Source organism: Fukomys damarensis, unplaced genomic scaffold (genome assembly GCF_012274545.1).
Source record: "Fukomys damarensis isolate Sample0158 unplaced genomic scaffold, DMR_v1.0_HiC HiC_scaffold_32, whole genome shotgun sequence".
NCBI classification, from domain to species: Eukaryota; Metazoa; Chordata; class Mammalia; order Rodentia; family Bathyergidae; genus Fukomys; species Fukomys damarensis.
The window spans coordinates 31,020,751-31,038,761 of record NW_022900944.1 but is presented as its reverse complement, the minus strand read 5'-3'; the positions used below and the strand labels follow the sequence as shown (position 1 = coordinate 31,038,761).

General features: G+C 46.7%; 1 protein-coding gene across 1 annotated transcript; it reads right to left on the bottom strand.

The window, feature by feature from the left end:
* Window positions 1–574: 574 nt before the first annotated feature.
* LOC104853969 (acylcarnitine hydrolase) lies at window positions 575–10,790 on the bottom strand. The gene is made up of 12 exons (XM_010612182.3): window positions 10,615–10,790; window positions 9,000–9,204; window positions 8,383–8,509; window positions 7,603–7,736; window positions 7,264–7,522; window positions 6,757–6,855; window positions 6,350–6,490; window positions 6,165–6,245; window positions 5,802–5,946; window positions 3,945–4,082; window positions 2,647–2,719; window positions 575–2,214 (listed from the first exon to the last, which is right to left on the bottom strand). The coding sequence occupies exons 1-12, from the start codon at window positions 10,685–10,687 to the stop codon at window positions 2,028–2,030; spliced, it is 1,662 nt and encodes a 553-aa protein (XP_010610484.1). The 5' UTR covers window positions 10,688–10,790; the 3' UTR covers window positions 575–2,027.
* Window positions 10,791–18,011: the final 7,221 nt, after the last annotated feature.

Genomic DNA, 18,011 nt, shown 5'->3' with positions numbered 1-18,011 from the left:
ACAATGGTGGTAAGAGCATATGTGCCAGTGAGGGGGCACTAAATGGAAGGTCTCTAACCTTTGCCAAGTGGCTCAGCTCAGGCTTGATGTTCTCTTTGTCTGCCACCTGGAGTCCAGGGTGAATAATGTGAGCATCTTCATCTTTTAACACCAATTAGAGTCACTACATTTAAGCTTAAATGTAATGGGTGAAAGGGGAAGGGGGACTTTATCCCTGTGAAAACTGGTGCTTCAGGATGGCAGGCTGGCCAAAGACAGCAGTATTAGGGGCAGAGTAAAGTGTCACAGGATATGCAAATAGGGACACAACATTTTAACAACAGAGGGAAAGTGCTTGGGTGCAAAAAAGAAGCAATATGAACACAATTTGGTACACTTTTACAATGAGACAAAAATACATGACAGGTTTTTATTGGAGAAGCCACAAAATAGTTTAGGCAAAAAATGAAGTGAACAGAATATTGCTCGTGTGAATAACCAAAAAGATAGGAGATGGAGTAAGGAGGATGCAAGAGGAAGTCTCAAAAACAGGGAGCAAGGCAATGAAATCTTTTCAGCCATACATGTGTGGACCTTCCAATACCACTTCTAAAAGAGCAACCTTTTTGCAGGTCCACAATCACCATGTAAGTGTGCACTTAACACTGCCTGCAGACACCATGAAAATGAGCGTAGACATCAGGAGACAGGCCACTGAGGAGCCACATGGCTCTCCTAAGCCACCTGCAACTGACCCAAGCTCCAAGGGCAAGTGGATGTGACCAGTCCTAACTCTCACAAAAATAGAGCCTGTGACCTCTCTGGATAGAAACAGATGAGTGAGTGAGTTATTTGAGAAGTTAGTGATAGATGACATTGAATACAGATGGACAATAGGTAGAGACAATTTCAGTAGTTGGCTTGGTGGCTGCCACTGGGGAGCTCTAGGAGATATGCTCTTTCAACCTTGTACCTTTCGTAAGTTCAAACCTTATCTGTGATTTGATAATCAAGAGGTGGAACCCATAAGATGTGAAAAGGTCATGAGGGCTACTGTTTGTCCATTCTACCAAATGTGGCAACAATGAGACGATGTCATCTATGAGCTGAAGAACAAGCCCTTACTATATTGTTTTATAGCAGCCTGAACACACAAAGAGCCAAGGTTCATGTAATCTGGTTTCTGTTGGCCTGTACTGATATGATCATAGATGGAATCATTGAGAGGTGAAAAGAATTCTGACACCTACTTGTGGGTAACATCCTCCAAGGCACCATTTTCATTTCAGGCAAGAGTAGGAGCTAGGAGGACAAAGAGTGAAGGCATGAAGATATAGTATGGAAAAGGAAAGGCGTCCAGATCCAGTGTGGTATTGCAAAAAATGGGTGCCCAATGGAATCTTCACATCCACAGCTCCCTGGGTGTCTTAGTTACTTTTATTATTACTCACACAAAATACCCGACACTCAAAGTTAAAGGAGTAAAGGATATTTGGGCTCACAGTTTGTAGAGGTTTCAGTCCACAGATGGCTGGGTGCAAGGAATGGCAGAAGGGTATCACAGAGGAGAAACAGTTCATGCAGGCAAAAGGAAAAAAAAGCAGCAAGCACAGAAGCAGTAAATGATGTTTCAGCAAAAAGCCTTTTTCTGTCCCTTATTACTTATCCACCCTGAGCTTAGTAGCAGTCACACACAGGGTGGGACACCCTTACTCCTTACACCATGAATCAGTCCCAGCATCTGAACAGAGACACTGCCTCTGGATGCATTCACACACCTTACATCCAGTCACCTCTGGAAAGCCCCACCTATGACCACAGGAGACTTCGGAGAGATATCTGGATACATGCCAGGACACTGGGGGATGTAGTGAGTGTCTAACAGGAGGGGACACAAAGCAAGCTTAGCAATGAACGTTATGGAATGGATTCTTCATTACTGAGGGCCCAATGAATAGATGAAGAGTGGATAAATGGCGCTGTGGGTGTGGTCACCACAGGCAGATCCCACCTGCACTCACACCCACCTCCCTCCTCCTCACAGAGAACTACAGCTCTGCATGCTTCTCCTCAGCTCTCTTTAGCTCCTGGATCTTCTGAGGCAGAGTCTCAGTCCAGAACTTCAGCCTGGTGGCCTTCAGGGCACGGCCCACAGTAGGCTCGATGTTCAGCTGCAGGTACAGCTCCTCATGGTCCAATACAGGCCAGTGGGGCAGGTCTTGGCCATTGGGATTCCTGTGAAGATACCCTCCCAACAGGGGGTGACAGGTCAGTCTGAACCCTGTTGAACCCCAGCCTGAGGGCCTTGATTTGCATCAGGACCTACAGCTAAGTTGGCAAGGAGAATTCCTAATACAGACAACAAAGCCATCCCACTAGTGTCCCCTCCATGTGAGACAGGGCTACTGGTCCTGTTTTGGGCCTCCCTCTTAGAGGCAGCACTATGGCACTACAGCACTATGGCCCACCCTGCAGGTCACTGAGAGGAGATGAGTGACCTGTACTGGCAGAGCCTCTCTCCACTCTGCCTTCACACAATTCTTGTCCATGCAATGGCATTAACATGTGATTTAAGGACGCACATGTGCTAAAAAGTTCCCACAGAAAAGTGGTGCACCTGATGGAGTCACACCCTGTGATGATTGAGGTAGGGAAGCATCATCTCACCCATTTCGTGCAAAGTTGGCCCAATATTTCATCATCCTTCTGTTTAGTAGCTCCTCCTCCTCAGTGAAGTGAACTGTAGAGGGAAGGAGGACAAACGACCAGGTCTTAGACTGAGGCTCATCCCTTTCAGCCTGCTGACCATTGATGTAACAATCTCATCCCTCACCTGGACACCTGGCCTAGTCCCCTACTTACCCACTCACCCCAGAGCAGGGCCCTCCCCTTGCTTAGCCTTATCTCCTGTCAGTCCCTAGTCAGATGGATCCCAGGCTCGGTACTGGCCCAGAAGGGGCCTCCACCTGCGTAGCAGACATCCCTGCCCAGTGCTAACAGGCAGTAAGTGGCACATGCTTCTTGCTTTCCCTACATGACTCAAATGGGCATGTCGGATGGTGGCCTGCATGAGTACAAACCCTCCCCCAATGGCTGCCTCTGAGTCCTAGCCCTGGTCTGTGAAGTGGCAGCAATCTGCTGAGTTACATGCAGCTCAGATCAGTGTGACCCCAATTAAAATCCTTTCCCTGAATTATGGCTTCTCCCTGACCCAATGGCTTGCTTGCTAATTCCACCAGGTGCCAGTACTTCTTCTATCCCACAAAGATAAGCAGTGCTTCCTCCCTTACAGCCCTGCGTCTTCAATCAGACCAGGTGTTTGGCAGTATTTCAATAGATGCCTCAATGCATACCTCGCTCCCCGTTCCTTCCCATGCTTGTGTTCAATAAATACTGGATGTGCTTGAAGGCCTTTCTCTTTGTTGCCTAGAGAAGCACCGATTGGTACCAAGACCCAGCTTTTTCTCCAAGTCTTTTTTCCTGTCTTTGTTTTTTGGTTGCTATTGTTTGTTTGTTACAGGGGATCAAACTCTGGTCTTTGCATTTGTGAGGTAGGCAGCGAAAACACCGAGCTAAATCCATGGCCAACCTGTCTTTATTCTTTAATCAGCTTTTTGTTCTTGTGGCTCATGACCAGTACCTTCTTTAGGATCTATGGTGCCATCCTCTTTGCCATTCCCTGTACATCTGACCCTGGCAATTCATTAAAGAAACAAATGTGCCTTTGAGACACTTCCACCTGCCCTTTTCACACATGCTGAACAACATGGTCAGGATGACAGCACTGGGTGGAGTGCAAGGGCTTGGATTCTAATCCTAGTGCAGTCTCCTGATGTATAAAACAGTAGACACTGATCCTGTCCTCTCTCTGGGTCTCAATTTCCTCGTCTGGACTGAGGATGAAGTCACAACTCAGGGACCCGGCCAGAGCCCCATCCCTACTCCTGTATATGGAAGAGACTCACCAGGGTTGCCCCACAAGAAGAGTCCAAAGACAAAGGAAATTTCATCGCCATGGTCAGCTTTCATGTAGGGTGGTCTGATATTTTTGAAGAAGTTGAGAGGATGCTGGAATTCATAGAAGTAGACAGTGCCATGGGAACCTGGGGATGTGGACAGCTGTGACTTGGTGACCCCTTACCTGGAGCTCTCCTGCCTCAGCCTTGGGGACAAAGCATCTAAGTCCAAAGTTGGCTGGAATCTGAACAGTGTGGTGAGGAGTTCCAGGCTGCAGTAGGAACAATAGGAAACACTTTGAATAAGTCATGATCTTGGATTTGCTAGTTGAGTAGTCTGGGCGACTCTGAGAGTCACTCTCCTCAGTTTCTCCATTTGTATAATGAGAAAGATATCTGTCTCTTACATCAGGTAGGAAAACGACTTTTAGAGTACATTAAGTAAACCAACGAACAGGCTTCATTTCGGCAATATATCTACACACACATTGTGATGATTCTCACATTTCCACCTTCTCTCTTTCTTCCTGCTCCCCTGGTTCCCTCTCTCTTTACTATTACTGGTCTTCCTTCTTTCATGTCATTTCTCCTTCTTCTCCACATTTCCCTTATGTAGGAAAGATGTGAAACATGACACTCTGTGTATGGCTAGCTTCACTTAACATAATGATCTCCAGTCCCACCCATTTTCTTTCAAATGATGTGAGTTCATTCTACTTTATGGCCGAGGAGTATTCTATTGTATGTACACACTTTGTTTATCCATCATCTGCTGATGGGCAGGTAGGCTATATCACAATACCTTAACTATTACAAATCATACTGTAATAAATATGGCTAGGCTGGTATCTCTGTAGTATGCTGATTTTATTTCTTTCAGAATATGCTGAGCATTGTATACCCTCAAAGTTGAATCAAATGGTAACTCTAGTTTTAGTTTTGGAATTACCTCAATAATGCTTTCTATAACAGCTACACTAATTTTATTTCCACTAACAATGAAAAAGTCTCCCTATTTCCCTGTATCATTAATTTTCATCAGCATATATTACATTTTTTTTCCTGTGCAAGTCATTGAACTCAGGACACTGCACTTGAGAGGCAGGAGACAGCATCACTGAGCTGAATCTCCAGACCACAGATTTTCAATTCTTAAGAACAAATATAGTACTCTTTTTTTAAAAAAAGTTATTTAGTTAGTTTGGTACCAGGGATCGAACTCAGGTCCTTGCTCTTGTGAAGCAAGCAGCACTGGAACCACTGAACTAAGTCCCCAACCCCAGATTTTCTATTCTCAAGGACAAACACAATATTCTTTTCTTTTTAATACTTGGAATTGAGCCAAGGGGCTTCACTGAGCTATAGCCCAGGGCTTTTTCACTTCTGATTGGAGACATGGTCTTACTAAGTTGCCCAAATTGAGCTTAAATTCACAATCCTCCTGATTCACTCTCCCAGAGTACTAGAATTAAAGGAGAGAAGGATCTAGTAACAGTCTTTTACACACATATATCCTGTTAGCCTAGCACCACTGGCTGAATGTATATTTTTGGTTCCCTTCCAAAGAATCACACTGATGTAGTTGTTTATGTTTGTCGCAGATTCTTTTCCATTAGGCTATGATAATGCTATTTTTGTTACTAAGGTTTTGTAGTATATTTTAACATCAGGAATTATGACCCTTCAGAATAGTACTTCCTTCTTGAGATTTACCTATGAAGATTTCTAAGATGAAGGATATCAAGTGCCTGGAAGCAGAGCCTCCATAATAATATAGGACCACACCTTGAATCTACAGACCTCACTGAGACTCACAGCTCTGAGCTACTGCCTCAGCTGTCAGGCCTCAGTTACAGACGTACTCACGGTGAAAACGTGCTACTTGGAGTGCAGGAATCACGAACATACAATCCCCCATCATCTCGTGGAACTGGATTCTGAGGGCCTGAGGGTCCTCAATGTGTCCCATGTACTCCTCCATCAACAGGTCAACAAACTCAGCAGGCAACTTCTACCTCGGGCAGATTGTGGAGAGTCAGGTCAGGCAGGTTTCTGGGGCCATGAGGGATCTTAGGGTGGGAAACAGCTAGGGGATCATAGACTTGAGATTGTGAGGGGGTGACCCCACCTGCAACCAAATACACAGTTCAGCTTTTATTTGATGGGATGGTGGCATGGGCACAAATCTGGGGATGCCATACCCTCGGACTAGGAACATAGGGGCCTCACCACTGGTACTGACTCGCTCTGCAAAACAGTCCGCAGAGTCTCTCTGTTCATTTCCTTCTGTGTGTCAGCAGAGCCAAAATACTGGACAGTGGAGGAATAGTATAGAGTTAAAACTGGGGTTGGCCTGTACCTGTGTAACTCCTACAAACTAAATGCACACCCAAACTACTGGGACTGGGACTTACCATGGGCAAGCCCCAGCTATACTCATCACTGTTGACACCAATGATGCTGGGGACAGGATGAAAGTCAGCAGAGGCCAGCAGCTCCTGGGGGTGCCTGGGCAGGAAGGCCCCATCCACTACAGCAGGGATGATCTTGAAGGACTAAGAGGGCATTCATATCAGAGATCGAGGTCAGGTCTCAGATATTTCCTAATGCCCAATGGCTTACTTCCAGTCCCCCTTAACTCATCCCAGGATGCGCACATCCACCTCATGAATGCTACGCCTTGTCATAGCAAATCTTTGTGCACATTTCCCAACCAGATCTGCATGGACAGTGACAGATGAGGATGAGGTTATCAGGCAGAGTAAGAGGCACTCACTCTCAGACAATTTCACCCCTTCAGCCACTCCTGAGAACAGCCAACCTTTGTAATAGCCACAATCTCCTCTTCACTCTTGCCACGTAGGCATCTCACCATGGCTTCTGAGTCAATCTGTCCACAGCCAGACAGGGTGCCCACCATCTGAAATTAGTTTAGGCAGGAACTTGCTCAGGTTTGCAGGCAGAAAGAGGACCCAGCTAGACGCAGGTAAACCCCCAAAGTCTGGAGATACTCTGTACAAATTGCTATCAGCAATTTCTTCTGTCATCCCTGTTGCTCAGAATTCTCAGCACCAGGGGCCATTTTTTTCCATGGTTCTACCCACAGTAGAGCCCTATGAGTTAGCTTTGATGATCACAGAGCATATTCAGCTTCTGAGAGGCCGAGGTGTATGTACTGTCAGCCTTGAGGACCTCAGCAATTCCTATGAAGGCAACAATTCTCAAGACACCTCAACTGCTATTATTTTCCCCCGTGAATGACAGCTCAATAGAGGCTCTAAAGGTGAGGGAAGAGGGGTCCCGGGGAGGGGTCATTGAGGGCACTCACTGTGTAGATACTCTCAGATGAACTAGCGACTATATCAGGCAGCAGAGCCACCCCACTCTCCATGATGGCACCGTGGAAGAGTCCGCGAGACATGGGGGATAAGACAAGCAATGACACGCTTATGCCACCTGCAGACTCTCCAAAAATGGTGACCCGGTCAGGGTTGCCTCCGAAGTGAATGATATTCTGTTGCACCCATCGTAGGGCGGCCACTTGGTCCAACAAGCCCCAGTTACCAGTGGCATGCTGGTCTCCAGTGCTGAGAAATGACAAGGGCAGGGATCACAAGCCTGTCCTCACTCTACTCAGCCTTATTTCCCAGCCCGACCACAGACGGACCTGAAGAATCCCAGGACACTCAGGCGGTACTGGATAGTGACCACCACCACGTTCTCAGAAGCTGCCAGTTTGGATCCATCATACATGGAAGCCGAGCCTAAAACTAGCGCCCCTCCATGGATCCATACCATCACCTGGGAAAATCAAAACAGAGGCCATGTGGCTTCTGTCCAGCCCATACAGCACTTGGCCTCCTCATACACTATCCACTACTTAGGCTCTGTGTGACTATCATGTAGGACTCCAGTAGGATCGCACACCTGATACATGTGTGATAGTCCCTAGTTTGACCAAGGAGACATCATAAATCCAAGCCTGTATCTATTGCTGTCTGACCCTTCGCAATGGAAAAAGAGGGGGTGGGAGTTTCTGATATTTCCCAACTAAAGCATAATAAAACTATTTTTTCATTGGCACAACAGATAAACTACAGCTAGGTTCTTGGGTACTTTCAAAAGAGAATTCTGGCCTCTGGTACCAGTAAGGGCTTCATGACTTCATACCTAGGGATCAGTTACCCTTCCTGTTTCAGAAGCCCTTCTTGGTCTCAATAGCAGAAGTTTTCACAAAAAGGTCCACACTGCAACAGAATCAGGCTGACCATGTCCATTCTAAGCTCATTCTCCTTCAATTAGTTAAGACTTTGTGGTGCTTTGGCTTCAACGTAGAACTTTGTGCTTCATGGGCAAATGTCTACCATTAAGCCACATCTTTAGAAACCTTCTGTTCTTGGAGAACAAATGTCCTCTATACCTAAGATAACCATGGCTTGGCACTTACAGGCAGGTGAGATCCAGCATGGACATGGGCAGGTGTATAGATGTTGAGGTACAGGCAGTCCTCAGATACAGGTATAGAAGGAGAGGTCATATTAAACATCTTCATTATATCAGCAGCTTGAGGACACCTGGTGACAATGGCAGACAGGTATTCCAAGTCTTGTCCTGGTCAGAACCAGACCAGAGCACCTGACCTGTCGGTTGGCCCAGTGACTATAGAGGGTAGAGTCTCCAGAAGGTTACCACTACTGTCCTCCTGAGAGATCTGCAGTATCTGCTGCTGGATCAGAAGTTCTTAAAAGATTCACTGATTAACCTGATCTCTTCCGGAGACCTCCCCAGTGATATAGAACATATGGCACAACCCAAAACTACAAAGAAATGTGTCTCTGCCCCTCTATTCAGCACCAATACCTTTAGACTGCCAAGGCCTGAGCCAACAGTCTAACATAGTGCCTCTACCCTCTGCAGCCTGGCATGCTCATAGTGGGAATCCCCCAAAAGCACAGGAAAACTGGCTGCAGAACTTAGATGGCAGAATCACTGCAGCCTGACCCTGAGCTCAGGCACCCACCCTTCCCTAGGGCCTGAATTTCCCCAGCTCCCCAGAGAGCTTACATAGGAGGGTAGGAGGCTCCATCTCTCACTCCACTCCAGGGCTCAGGGGCCTCAGGGGGTGCAAACCGCAGTGGTCCTAAAGGTGGCTTGGCAAAGGGAATTCCCAGGAAGGTGTGGACCCCAGCATCAGTGCCCTTCACGTGGATGAGGCTTCCCCGCACCTGCCCTATGTTTGTACTCCGGATAGGGTTGGCAGAGTCCTGGGCTGTGGGAAGAGAAACGCACATCAGAATGTCATCTGCCCAATCAGCTGCCTCCCACACTGTGATTACTGCCATCTCCTTGTCATCCTCAGCTCAGCCTTTTTAGGGGCCCCGGTCTGAAAACCATGACTTCACACACATCCTGGTTGTCACACTCTCTTCTCATAATACCACTGCCTGGTCAAAAGCAGGTAAGGAAGGTAGTCTATCAGGGTGTGCCCGGGCAGTGAGATGAGTGGTGACTCCTCCTAGGTGGTAGATTGGGCTGGGGAAGGGTTAGGGTGATCATCAGGTCCCACACCAGCAGCCTTTGAGTGAGAGGGTCAAAGTCTGCAGACACATTTTGTACATGGCGCCATACTGGCATCAGCTCTTGATAAAAGTCCAAAGACTACCTGACTGTGATAGGCCAGACCACCTTTGCCCTTCGAACCACACCTTTGCCCTTCGAACCAATCTATGCCTTTTCCCCATGTCAGGGGCAGGGTGTGGGGGCGTTCCTTAGTCTCTCACTTCAGTTTTGGGATGTGGTGCTCAGGGGCTTCTGTGTCCCTCAAGACCTGTTACCTTGCTAGGGTATTTTTCTGGGTAAGACAGTGTCACACTGAGGGACAAAATGCAGCAAGAAGTTACTATTACCATTATTCTTACACCTGAGGGCCAAGGGCATCTACAGCCACAAACGCACAAACCCAGGAGGGAGATGTCCTGAGTCCCACCCAGCTCCAAAGCCACAAGACTTCCCGAAACGTGGTCTCGAGCCCCCTTTGGGTGCCCCTTGCCCAATTATGCCACTCATGCACCGAGAGGTCCGGCAGGAGGTCTTTATTGTAGGGAGGCGAGCGGGAGGCAGGAAGGCAGAGAGAGAGAGAGCGAGAAGAGGAAGTGCTGGGATATTTATAGCGCAGGCAACGGAAGATCCTTCCTTGGGAGAAGCGGTCTTTGTTATCCTATCGCAAGCCAGGTTGCCTTTTGAATTTCGTGCCTTGCAGAAGCTCTAGTTTCGTGCTTTACAATTTCGGCGGGAGAAAGGACTCAGTCGGGGAAGAACCCGGAAGTAAGATATAAAATGGCGAGGCGGGGGTTATATTTTAACATGTGCGATCTCCTAACACTTCCCACTGCCCACCTGTGTTCCTTTTCCATCCTCAGAGTGCACTTCTCTTTGGTGTTCGTTCTCCTCAGGCAGTTCTGACCCTGTCTGTGCTTCTGGTGCCCATTTCGGGGCTTGGTTGAACATTTTGTAGACACACATTGCCCACACTGCCATCTGCCATCTCTACCAGCTTCTCCCTCCCTGGCACTTCTTCTCCTCCACCCCACTCCCCTCCAACCCTACAGTCTCAGGCTCTGCCTCTGCACACTTTGGCAGATGTGACTGTGCCACCTGACATCTTCTGCCAGAGACTTACCTTGGCTTGGATGTAGAATTAAGAGCCCACAGGTCACAGCCCTCAGCAAGCTGAGAAGTTGGTCCAGTCCCATCGTCAGTCTGACTGTATTTTGATGCTGCTGGAGGCACTCTCGTTTAACCCACAGGAAGCCTGGGAATAGAGTCCCGCCCAAGTCAGAGTCTGAACCCAAGAGGGAGGAGGCGGGGCATCTGGTGACTCAGGCAAGATGGGTGCTACAGGGGAAACGCACTGATTGGGCAGAGCTTAGACACAGCCAATGGCCAGCAGACAGACTTGGCCACCTGCCTTCATTCTCAGCTGTTTTTTTTTTAATTTATTAGTACTTATTTGCCATTCATAACGATTATATTCATCCTGGGGGATTTCTACCCATACATAACACATCTCGTCTTTTTTTCTATTCTCCTGCCTTCTCTTCACCCTTTCTTCCTCTCCTCAATATACAAAAGTTTTGTTTGCATGCTTTCCTTCCCTTGATTTTTTTTTTCATCCCCTTTTCTTCTTTTGCTTCCTCCTCCACCCTCGCTTGAAATGTCTGGCACCACAGAGGCAACAAAGACATGGGTGTGGACCTGGAAAGCACACATCTCACCTGGGATCCTCAGCTCTGAGCTGCACATTAGGAAGTCAGAAGTCAGTTGCAGATGTACTCATTTGGAAAATGTGCTACCTGGAGAGCAAGTGTCAAGAACACAAAGTCTCCCATCATCTCCTAAACTGGGCTTTGAAAGTCTGGGATCTTGATTGTCCCCTGGGTACACTCCATCAACAAGTCACCAAATTTAACAGGCAACATTCACTTGGGGGAGGTTCAGGTTATGCAGCTTCCTGGACAAGGAGCCTGTATTTTGAGCTTCTTCTCTGTCTCCTTCAACTCCTCCTCATTCTCCCTCTCTCTTTCCTCTCCCTCCCACCCCCAGTTCTGAGCTTGAACCCAGTGCCACCTGCATGCTAGGTTATAGTTCTACTCCTGAGCATGTCCCCAGATCAATTCTAATCTTCTTGCATAACAAATTTTCTCCCAACCTCAATTTACCAATTCACATTCTCAGAGTCAGGATACAATGAACACTGAAATGTGCAAGCATGTATGTGCTCAGGTACAAGCAACCCATAGAAGTTGGAATTAGGCATATGACCAAATATGAAGGGTTCAGAACCTCTGCATTCGTTCATCTGTATTTAGGAGACACCTAGTCACAAGAGCAGAAGATGTTTCCAGGCTTTGTGCAGTCATCAAAATATGAATCTCGGGGCTGGTGATTTAACTTAGTGGTTCCAGTGCCTGCCTTGCAAGCACAAGGACCCAAGTTCGATCCCCGGTACCAAAAACAAACAACCAAACAAAAAATATAAATCTGGGTTAACATTTGCTCCAAGCCACCATCAGTGCTTACTTCTCACTGAAGCCCTGTTTATGCCTAATTCTTCCATTAAGTATCTGCCCCTCAGAGTATAGATCACAGGCTCAGGGAAAGCTGGAATGCAAAACAGACTTCTAGAGAGGCCTCAGGATGGCTGAGGGCTTAGATCTGATTCTTTCTGAAGCTGGAAAATTCTCATTCTTAGCTGTTTTTATGAGAACCATTGACTGCAAGTGTTCACAATCCCACTTATCACTACTGTACCATTCGGTTTTCAACAGGGAGATGCACCCTACATGTGCTGTGTGGATGAAGGGAAGCTAATTCCTCACAGAGGAAAGCTGCCCTGTCCCTCATCCCCAGAACAGACTCAGAGAACCTCATCTCTGCCAGTCTCTAGTTTTAAGAACATACCCTGGTTTGTGACCAATAGCACCTGGCCTCCCAGTTGGTATAGTGACTGTGGGGGACAGGGTCCCCAGAGACACCCCCCCCCCACTGTTGCTCTCCTCAGGGATCTACAACAACCACTTCTGGATTGTGGGGCCCTTACAAGTTGACAGAGAAAATCCAAACCTTTCCCAGAGACACTTCCTCTGTTGGCAGTGAACACCTGGCACAACCTAATTCTACTGACAAATGTTTCCCTGCTTTGTTCTTGAGTACCTGGAGATAACGCCTTGTAGGTGCCAAGCCCTCAGCTTAAGCCTAGCGAAGTTCTTCCTCCCTGTACAGTCTCAGCATACTCACTTGGGAAATCCCCCACTGCAGAACAAACATCACTGCGGGGTTTAGAGGAAAGAATCACTCACTGTAGCCTGATTTAGAAATCAGAGCACCATCCACTCTCCAGGGGATTAAATTTACCCAGGTCCCAGGAAAGCTTATGTGGTGGGGTGGGAGATTTCAACTCTCTCACTACTTCAAAGCTTAGGGTTTCTGGGGCAGCAAACTACAGTGGTCCTAATTGTGACTTAGCAAATAGAATGCTCAGGAAGCTGTGGATCCCCACCTGAGAACCCTTCACCTAGATGAAGCTGCCCTACACCTACCCCGAGTTAATGGTCCTGATGGTCTTGCAGAGTTCCAGGATGCAGAAAGGAAAGGCACAAAAGGACTGAATCTTCCAGTCAGCTGCCTCATGCACCGTGGACGCTGCCACCTCCTTGTCAGCCCCAGCTCAGCATTGTCAAGGGACCCTGATCTGCAAATGCTGCTTTTACTCACTTCCTGGCTTTCTCACTCAGCCTTCACCCCTGTCACGGGGCCTTATCCAAACCTATCCTACTTAGGCTCCTTGGTACTTGGCACCATCATTCAAGCCTAGGAGCAGCCAGCAACGGGTCTCAGGCACTAGAGGGACCCTGCCAGGTCCTGTAAGGCCAGGGAGAACTATGGGAAACAACAGACAAATATGCCATTCTAAAGGATCCCCATGCCTCACATGGCATGACATAAAGAAAGCATCCACACAAGGAACGGTGTATAAGGAAAGATGGTGTGAGATCTGCAACTGTGACCAAACCATAAAATACACAGGAAGTGATGAAGCAATTGATAATCACTTCTAATCCACATAAAACTAGGTTTGCCTGATCCTGACTGTAGCTGAAGGCAGGTGATGAACACTTTGTGTCTGTTAACTCTTGACTATCTGAGAACATGCCCACCCCTGAGTGCTGCATATTTCAAGGTCAGACCTGATCCTCTGTGAGATTCATTATTCTTTTGTTGTTGTCTTCATCTCCACCAGATCTACTCTCTTTGTTATCGTCCCTTGGTCAGTCTCAGGCTTTAGCTCAGCACAGTTTGGCAAGCCCAGGCACTGTCCTCACACCTGCAAGAGCCTCTCCCTGGCCCCAGGAGGAGAAACAGGTAGCTTCAGTTCTGTAGAGTGTAGATCCAACCCCATGTTCATAGTTGGCTCACAGGCCAGTTTCTGCACTAGGGTTTAGAAAGCTGCAATTACTTGACTGCAGGCAGCCAAGCAGGGCCTTGCCACAGCTGGAGTTTGGACCTGGCAGGAAGTAAGTGGAATATTGCGTGGGCAGGGCAATGAGGTGCTGTAGGAGAGGAACACAAAGTTGGCAGGGGTCACTGAGAGCCAATGGCCAGCAGACAGGGCCTTGGTGCCTCCCTCTGCTCTGGCCCTTCTATCTTCCTCCTACTATACCACGTGACATCTGCAGGGCATTTGTGTTACCAGAAACCCTCTCCTCTAACTCAGAGTAGCTACAATATTTCCACTGACTTTGCAGTTGCAGGTAGGAGGTGAAGAGGAGGGAGCAAGAAGCTGTCACTGGAGAACTTGGGGCAACTGTAAGCTCTTTTGGCGGCCTGTTCTCACCCAGCTGAGCATACCTCTCCTCCTTTAATTGGCCTGAACTCACTCTGTGGAGCACATTTCTTTTCTTGCCATTAATAAATATAATGCATCACTAAATTTTGCATGTGTTTTACCCATCTCTCCACTTAGACATTAAGAATCTGCACAGAAGCCGTGCATGGTGGAGCACACCTGTAATCCCAGCTCTCAGGAGGCTGAGCAGAAGGATTGCTGCGAGTTCGAGACCAGCCTGTGCTACATAGTGAGTTCCAGGTCAGTCTCAAAAAAAAGAATCTGCACAGAATCCCTGAGAAGAGCCCACATCACCCCAGAACCCTTGTAACATTTTTCATGAGCCAGCCATGAGGAAAGGCCCTTTGGGCACAGTTTTGGTGCTCTCTCTTTCTGAACTCTGGGGGTTCAAACCAAGAAAGGGAGCACTGTTTTTTGTATGTTTGCTTATGTGCCTGTGGGGGTGGGCTTGTTTGATTACTAATTTTCCACAGGAAATCCTCAATCCCCTTAACTCTTCTTCTCAATCAGGCTGTCATGTGTCATAAAACTCTAATCCTTTAATTATTTTTATATCAGTTATCAGGGACAGGCAGGGACTTGGAGGGTGGGAAATATTAAAGGAAGCTGGGGAACTCAGGAAGTTTTCTATAGCTCCTGGAACAATTCCCTAGTGTGTTTCACCATGTGGGAGTAGGGAGGAGAAGTGCATGGTTTCTGTGCTGTCCCAACCTGGTCTAGTGACTCTGTGTGGGTACAATGGAGTTGGAGTTTCCAGGGTGGCTGCCCCTGGCTCAGTTGCAGAATAGACCATTTTTGGCTTGGCTGGACCCAAGATATCTTTGGAAACCACGCAAGTTCCATGACTAAAGTTTAATATGCCTTTTGGCCCCCATGTTTTTATACTCCTCCCTACTTTGTTCAGCTTTCTCATTCTTTAAAAAAAATAGCTATAAGTAATTTGGTCTCCTCCTTGAGTGTCCACCAACCATATTTGTGCTCAAAGTCTCATGTGCATGTTTCCCCTTGTGTCCTTTTATTCCTGGGGATCCTTAGTGAGCCACATTCTCAAAGTCCTATTCCTTAAGACCCCAGGAAGCCATCCTAGTCCATCTTTCTGCCATGTTTGGCCATCATTTTGGTTCACCATGTGGGTGTGTCATGTTGTTCTCCCAAGTGTGTTCACCATTCTCATTTTTAGCTGACCTCATGGACTTCAGGAAATCTTACTCATAAATAACCATTAAAGCCTCTGTTTTCAGGGAGCATATGGGATTATTCTCTTCTAATTTGGTTTAAATGCAGTGCCTCTTCCTTCTAACAGAAATTGAGGTAATTTATGAACATGTATCAGAGGGCATGAGTCAAAGAAAGGGAACAGCCAGTGAAAGTGAACTCAATCAGCTGTGAGTATGCAAAAGAACAGCTGGAGTCAATAGATAGCAAACCCTATCCTTGTACTTAGAACTTTCTACAGGTTTTTCTTGTTTGTTTTTTGGTGTGTGTGTGTGTGTGTGTGTGTGCGTGTTAAATGCTAAGAATGAAGTTTCTATCTCTGCTGCCATAATGTAGTTACCTGAGTTTTTATTATTGGGATAAATGGAAAGGATACTGTCTCTCAAGTGCCTGGTTGGAACCCCAGAGCTCCACCCTGGTTGTGAAGGTGTTGTAGTGGGTTTTAGGGATGGAGAGGTCTAAGGTAAAGGCACCTGTGCTACTTGTTTGACAGAGACATCTAGTCATGTGATAGAATCTTGTGGGGGACACTCTGGGCACTCAATAAATCTGTATCCTGCTGTGAGGGTCACCCTCTAAAGAAGGAACCCAGACAGAGTTCTCCCCGCCCCCCAGTAATTCCAGGTAGGTAGGTGGAATGCTGACTGCTAGCTCCACCCTTGTCTTCAACAACTGTATCTTCTATTGCAATACTGCTTGGGCCCATTATGAACTATGAAATGGGGTGAGATGGGTACAAAATGACAGTCTAAATTACGATACTATCCTTCGGTTAGATCTTTTCTGCAATAGGCAGGGAAAATGGTTTGAATTCCCTTATGTTCAGAATTTTATGCCTTTTTATCTCTGTAAAACTCAAGACCATGGTACTGAAAGAGGTCTCCAAGAAAGAGGAAATTTATATAATTAATGATTCTGTCCTTAGACCAGTGATGTAGCTGGGGGAGTGAAAGGGGTGGGTGGTGCATCCCGGGGTCAACCACTCAGGGGGCACAGTTTGGAGGGTGGTATTTAAATGGGTTAGCATATTCAGATATGTTGGAGGGCAGCAAATTCATGGACCATCCTGAGCCTCTGTGACTCAATTGCTGGATCAGTGTTTTCAGTGTTTAACAATCAGGATCTAGCTGGAGATGAACAAAGAAAGGCTGAGAAAAAAAGGGCCAGCCAAAAAAATGGTTGTCACATTAGCAGTGCTTTAAGCACATCCAAGTCATCCAAGGGAAAACACAAAGCCAATCAAGGAAAGAGTGTCTGCTCTAAATGCAAGGAAACTGGACACTGTATACAAGCTACTGCCCAGGCCCTGCTCTGTGTGTCAGGTGGTTGATGTGCCTGACTCATAGCACTGGAGGATTGACTGTGCCCTCTCTGGGAGAAGTGCTAGGTCAGACAAAACTCCCACCTCCTGCTCTGATGAAGAGGACTGAAGGGGCTCAGAGAAATCTACAATGCACCATAGAAATGTCCATCTCCTGTGAGGAGCCCCAAGCAACCCTGGCTATCAAGGGTAAACAATTTAAATTCCCCAGAGATACAAAAGTGGCTTCCTCTGTTTTGACCTTCTCTCTGGAAAGCTCTCTAGATTTATTGTCATAATTGGGGTCAAGAGGACACCTACTTAAAGCTTTGTACCTCCACTGACACCGCAGTTTGAAAGTCAAAGAAAGAAAGAAAGAAAGACAAACCATAGCTTAATGTCTTTGCAAGCAAACCTTTTATTGGTTTTGTTTTCCTTTGGTAGAGAGAATTGGGAACTGACTATATCAAAAAGCAGTGACAGTATAACTGCAGGTATGGCTGCTTCTCTCTTAGGATGGGTCTCAACTCTTCCTCCCTCCACACTTAAGCTTGGCCATGGAGAATGTCAGTCCCAAGCCAGCGTCTGAGCAATGCCCCTTACCTGCAGGTGTGTTCATGATGTGTGTTCTGCATCTCAGTAGTCAGCCTTGTTCAACTGTGCCAGCTCAGAAATAACTCCACAAGGAACTAACCCAAAGAGCATTTTCCCTGATCACCTGGGACCAAAAATTTTTAATTACTTTCATCTCTTTTCAAATTTCTTATTTTCCTTTTCTTTCTTTCTTTTAATTTTGTCTTTTCCTCCTCTTTCTCTCACTCACTGTCTTGCTCTCTCCCACCTTGTTCTTCATTTCTTTCTCTTTTTGTTCCTGTTTCCATCCTAATTTAGATTTATTTTTTCTTTCTTTTCCTTTTCTTCTCTCTTTCTCCTTTCTCTCACTTGTCACTACTTTTAAAGGAAAGTGAATATAGTTTTTAGCTTCCCTATTGCTGTTAAGTTGTTCTGTTCTTGTTTTTGTTCTTTCATTCTATCTTTTCCCCTTGTCTTCAACAGTATCCTAGAGTTTGTGTGATATTCTTCCATCCTCTGGTCTCACTTCTAACCTTTCCCTACCCTTTTACCTATCTTACCACTACCTCCTAAACTCCATCTA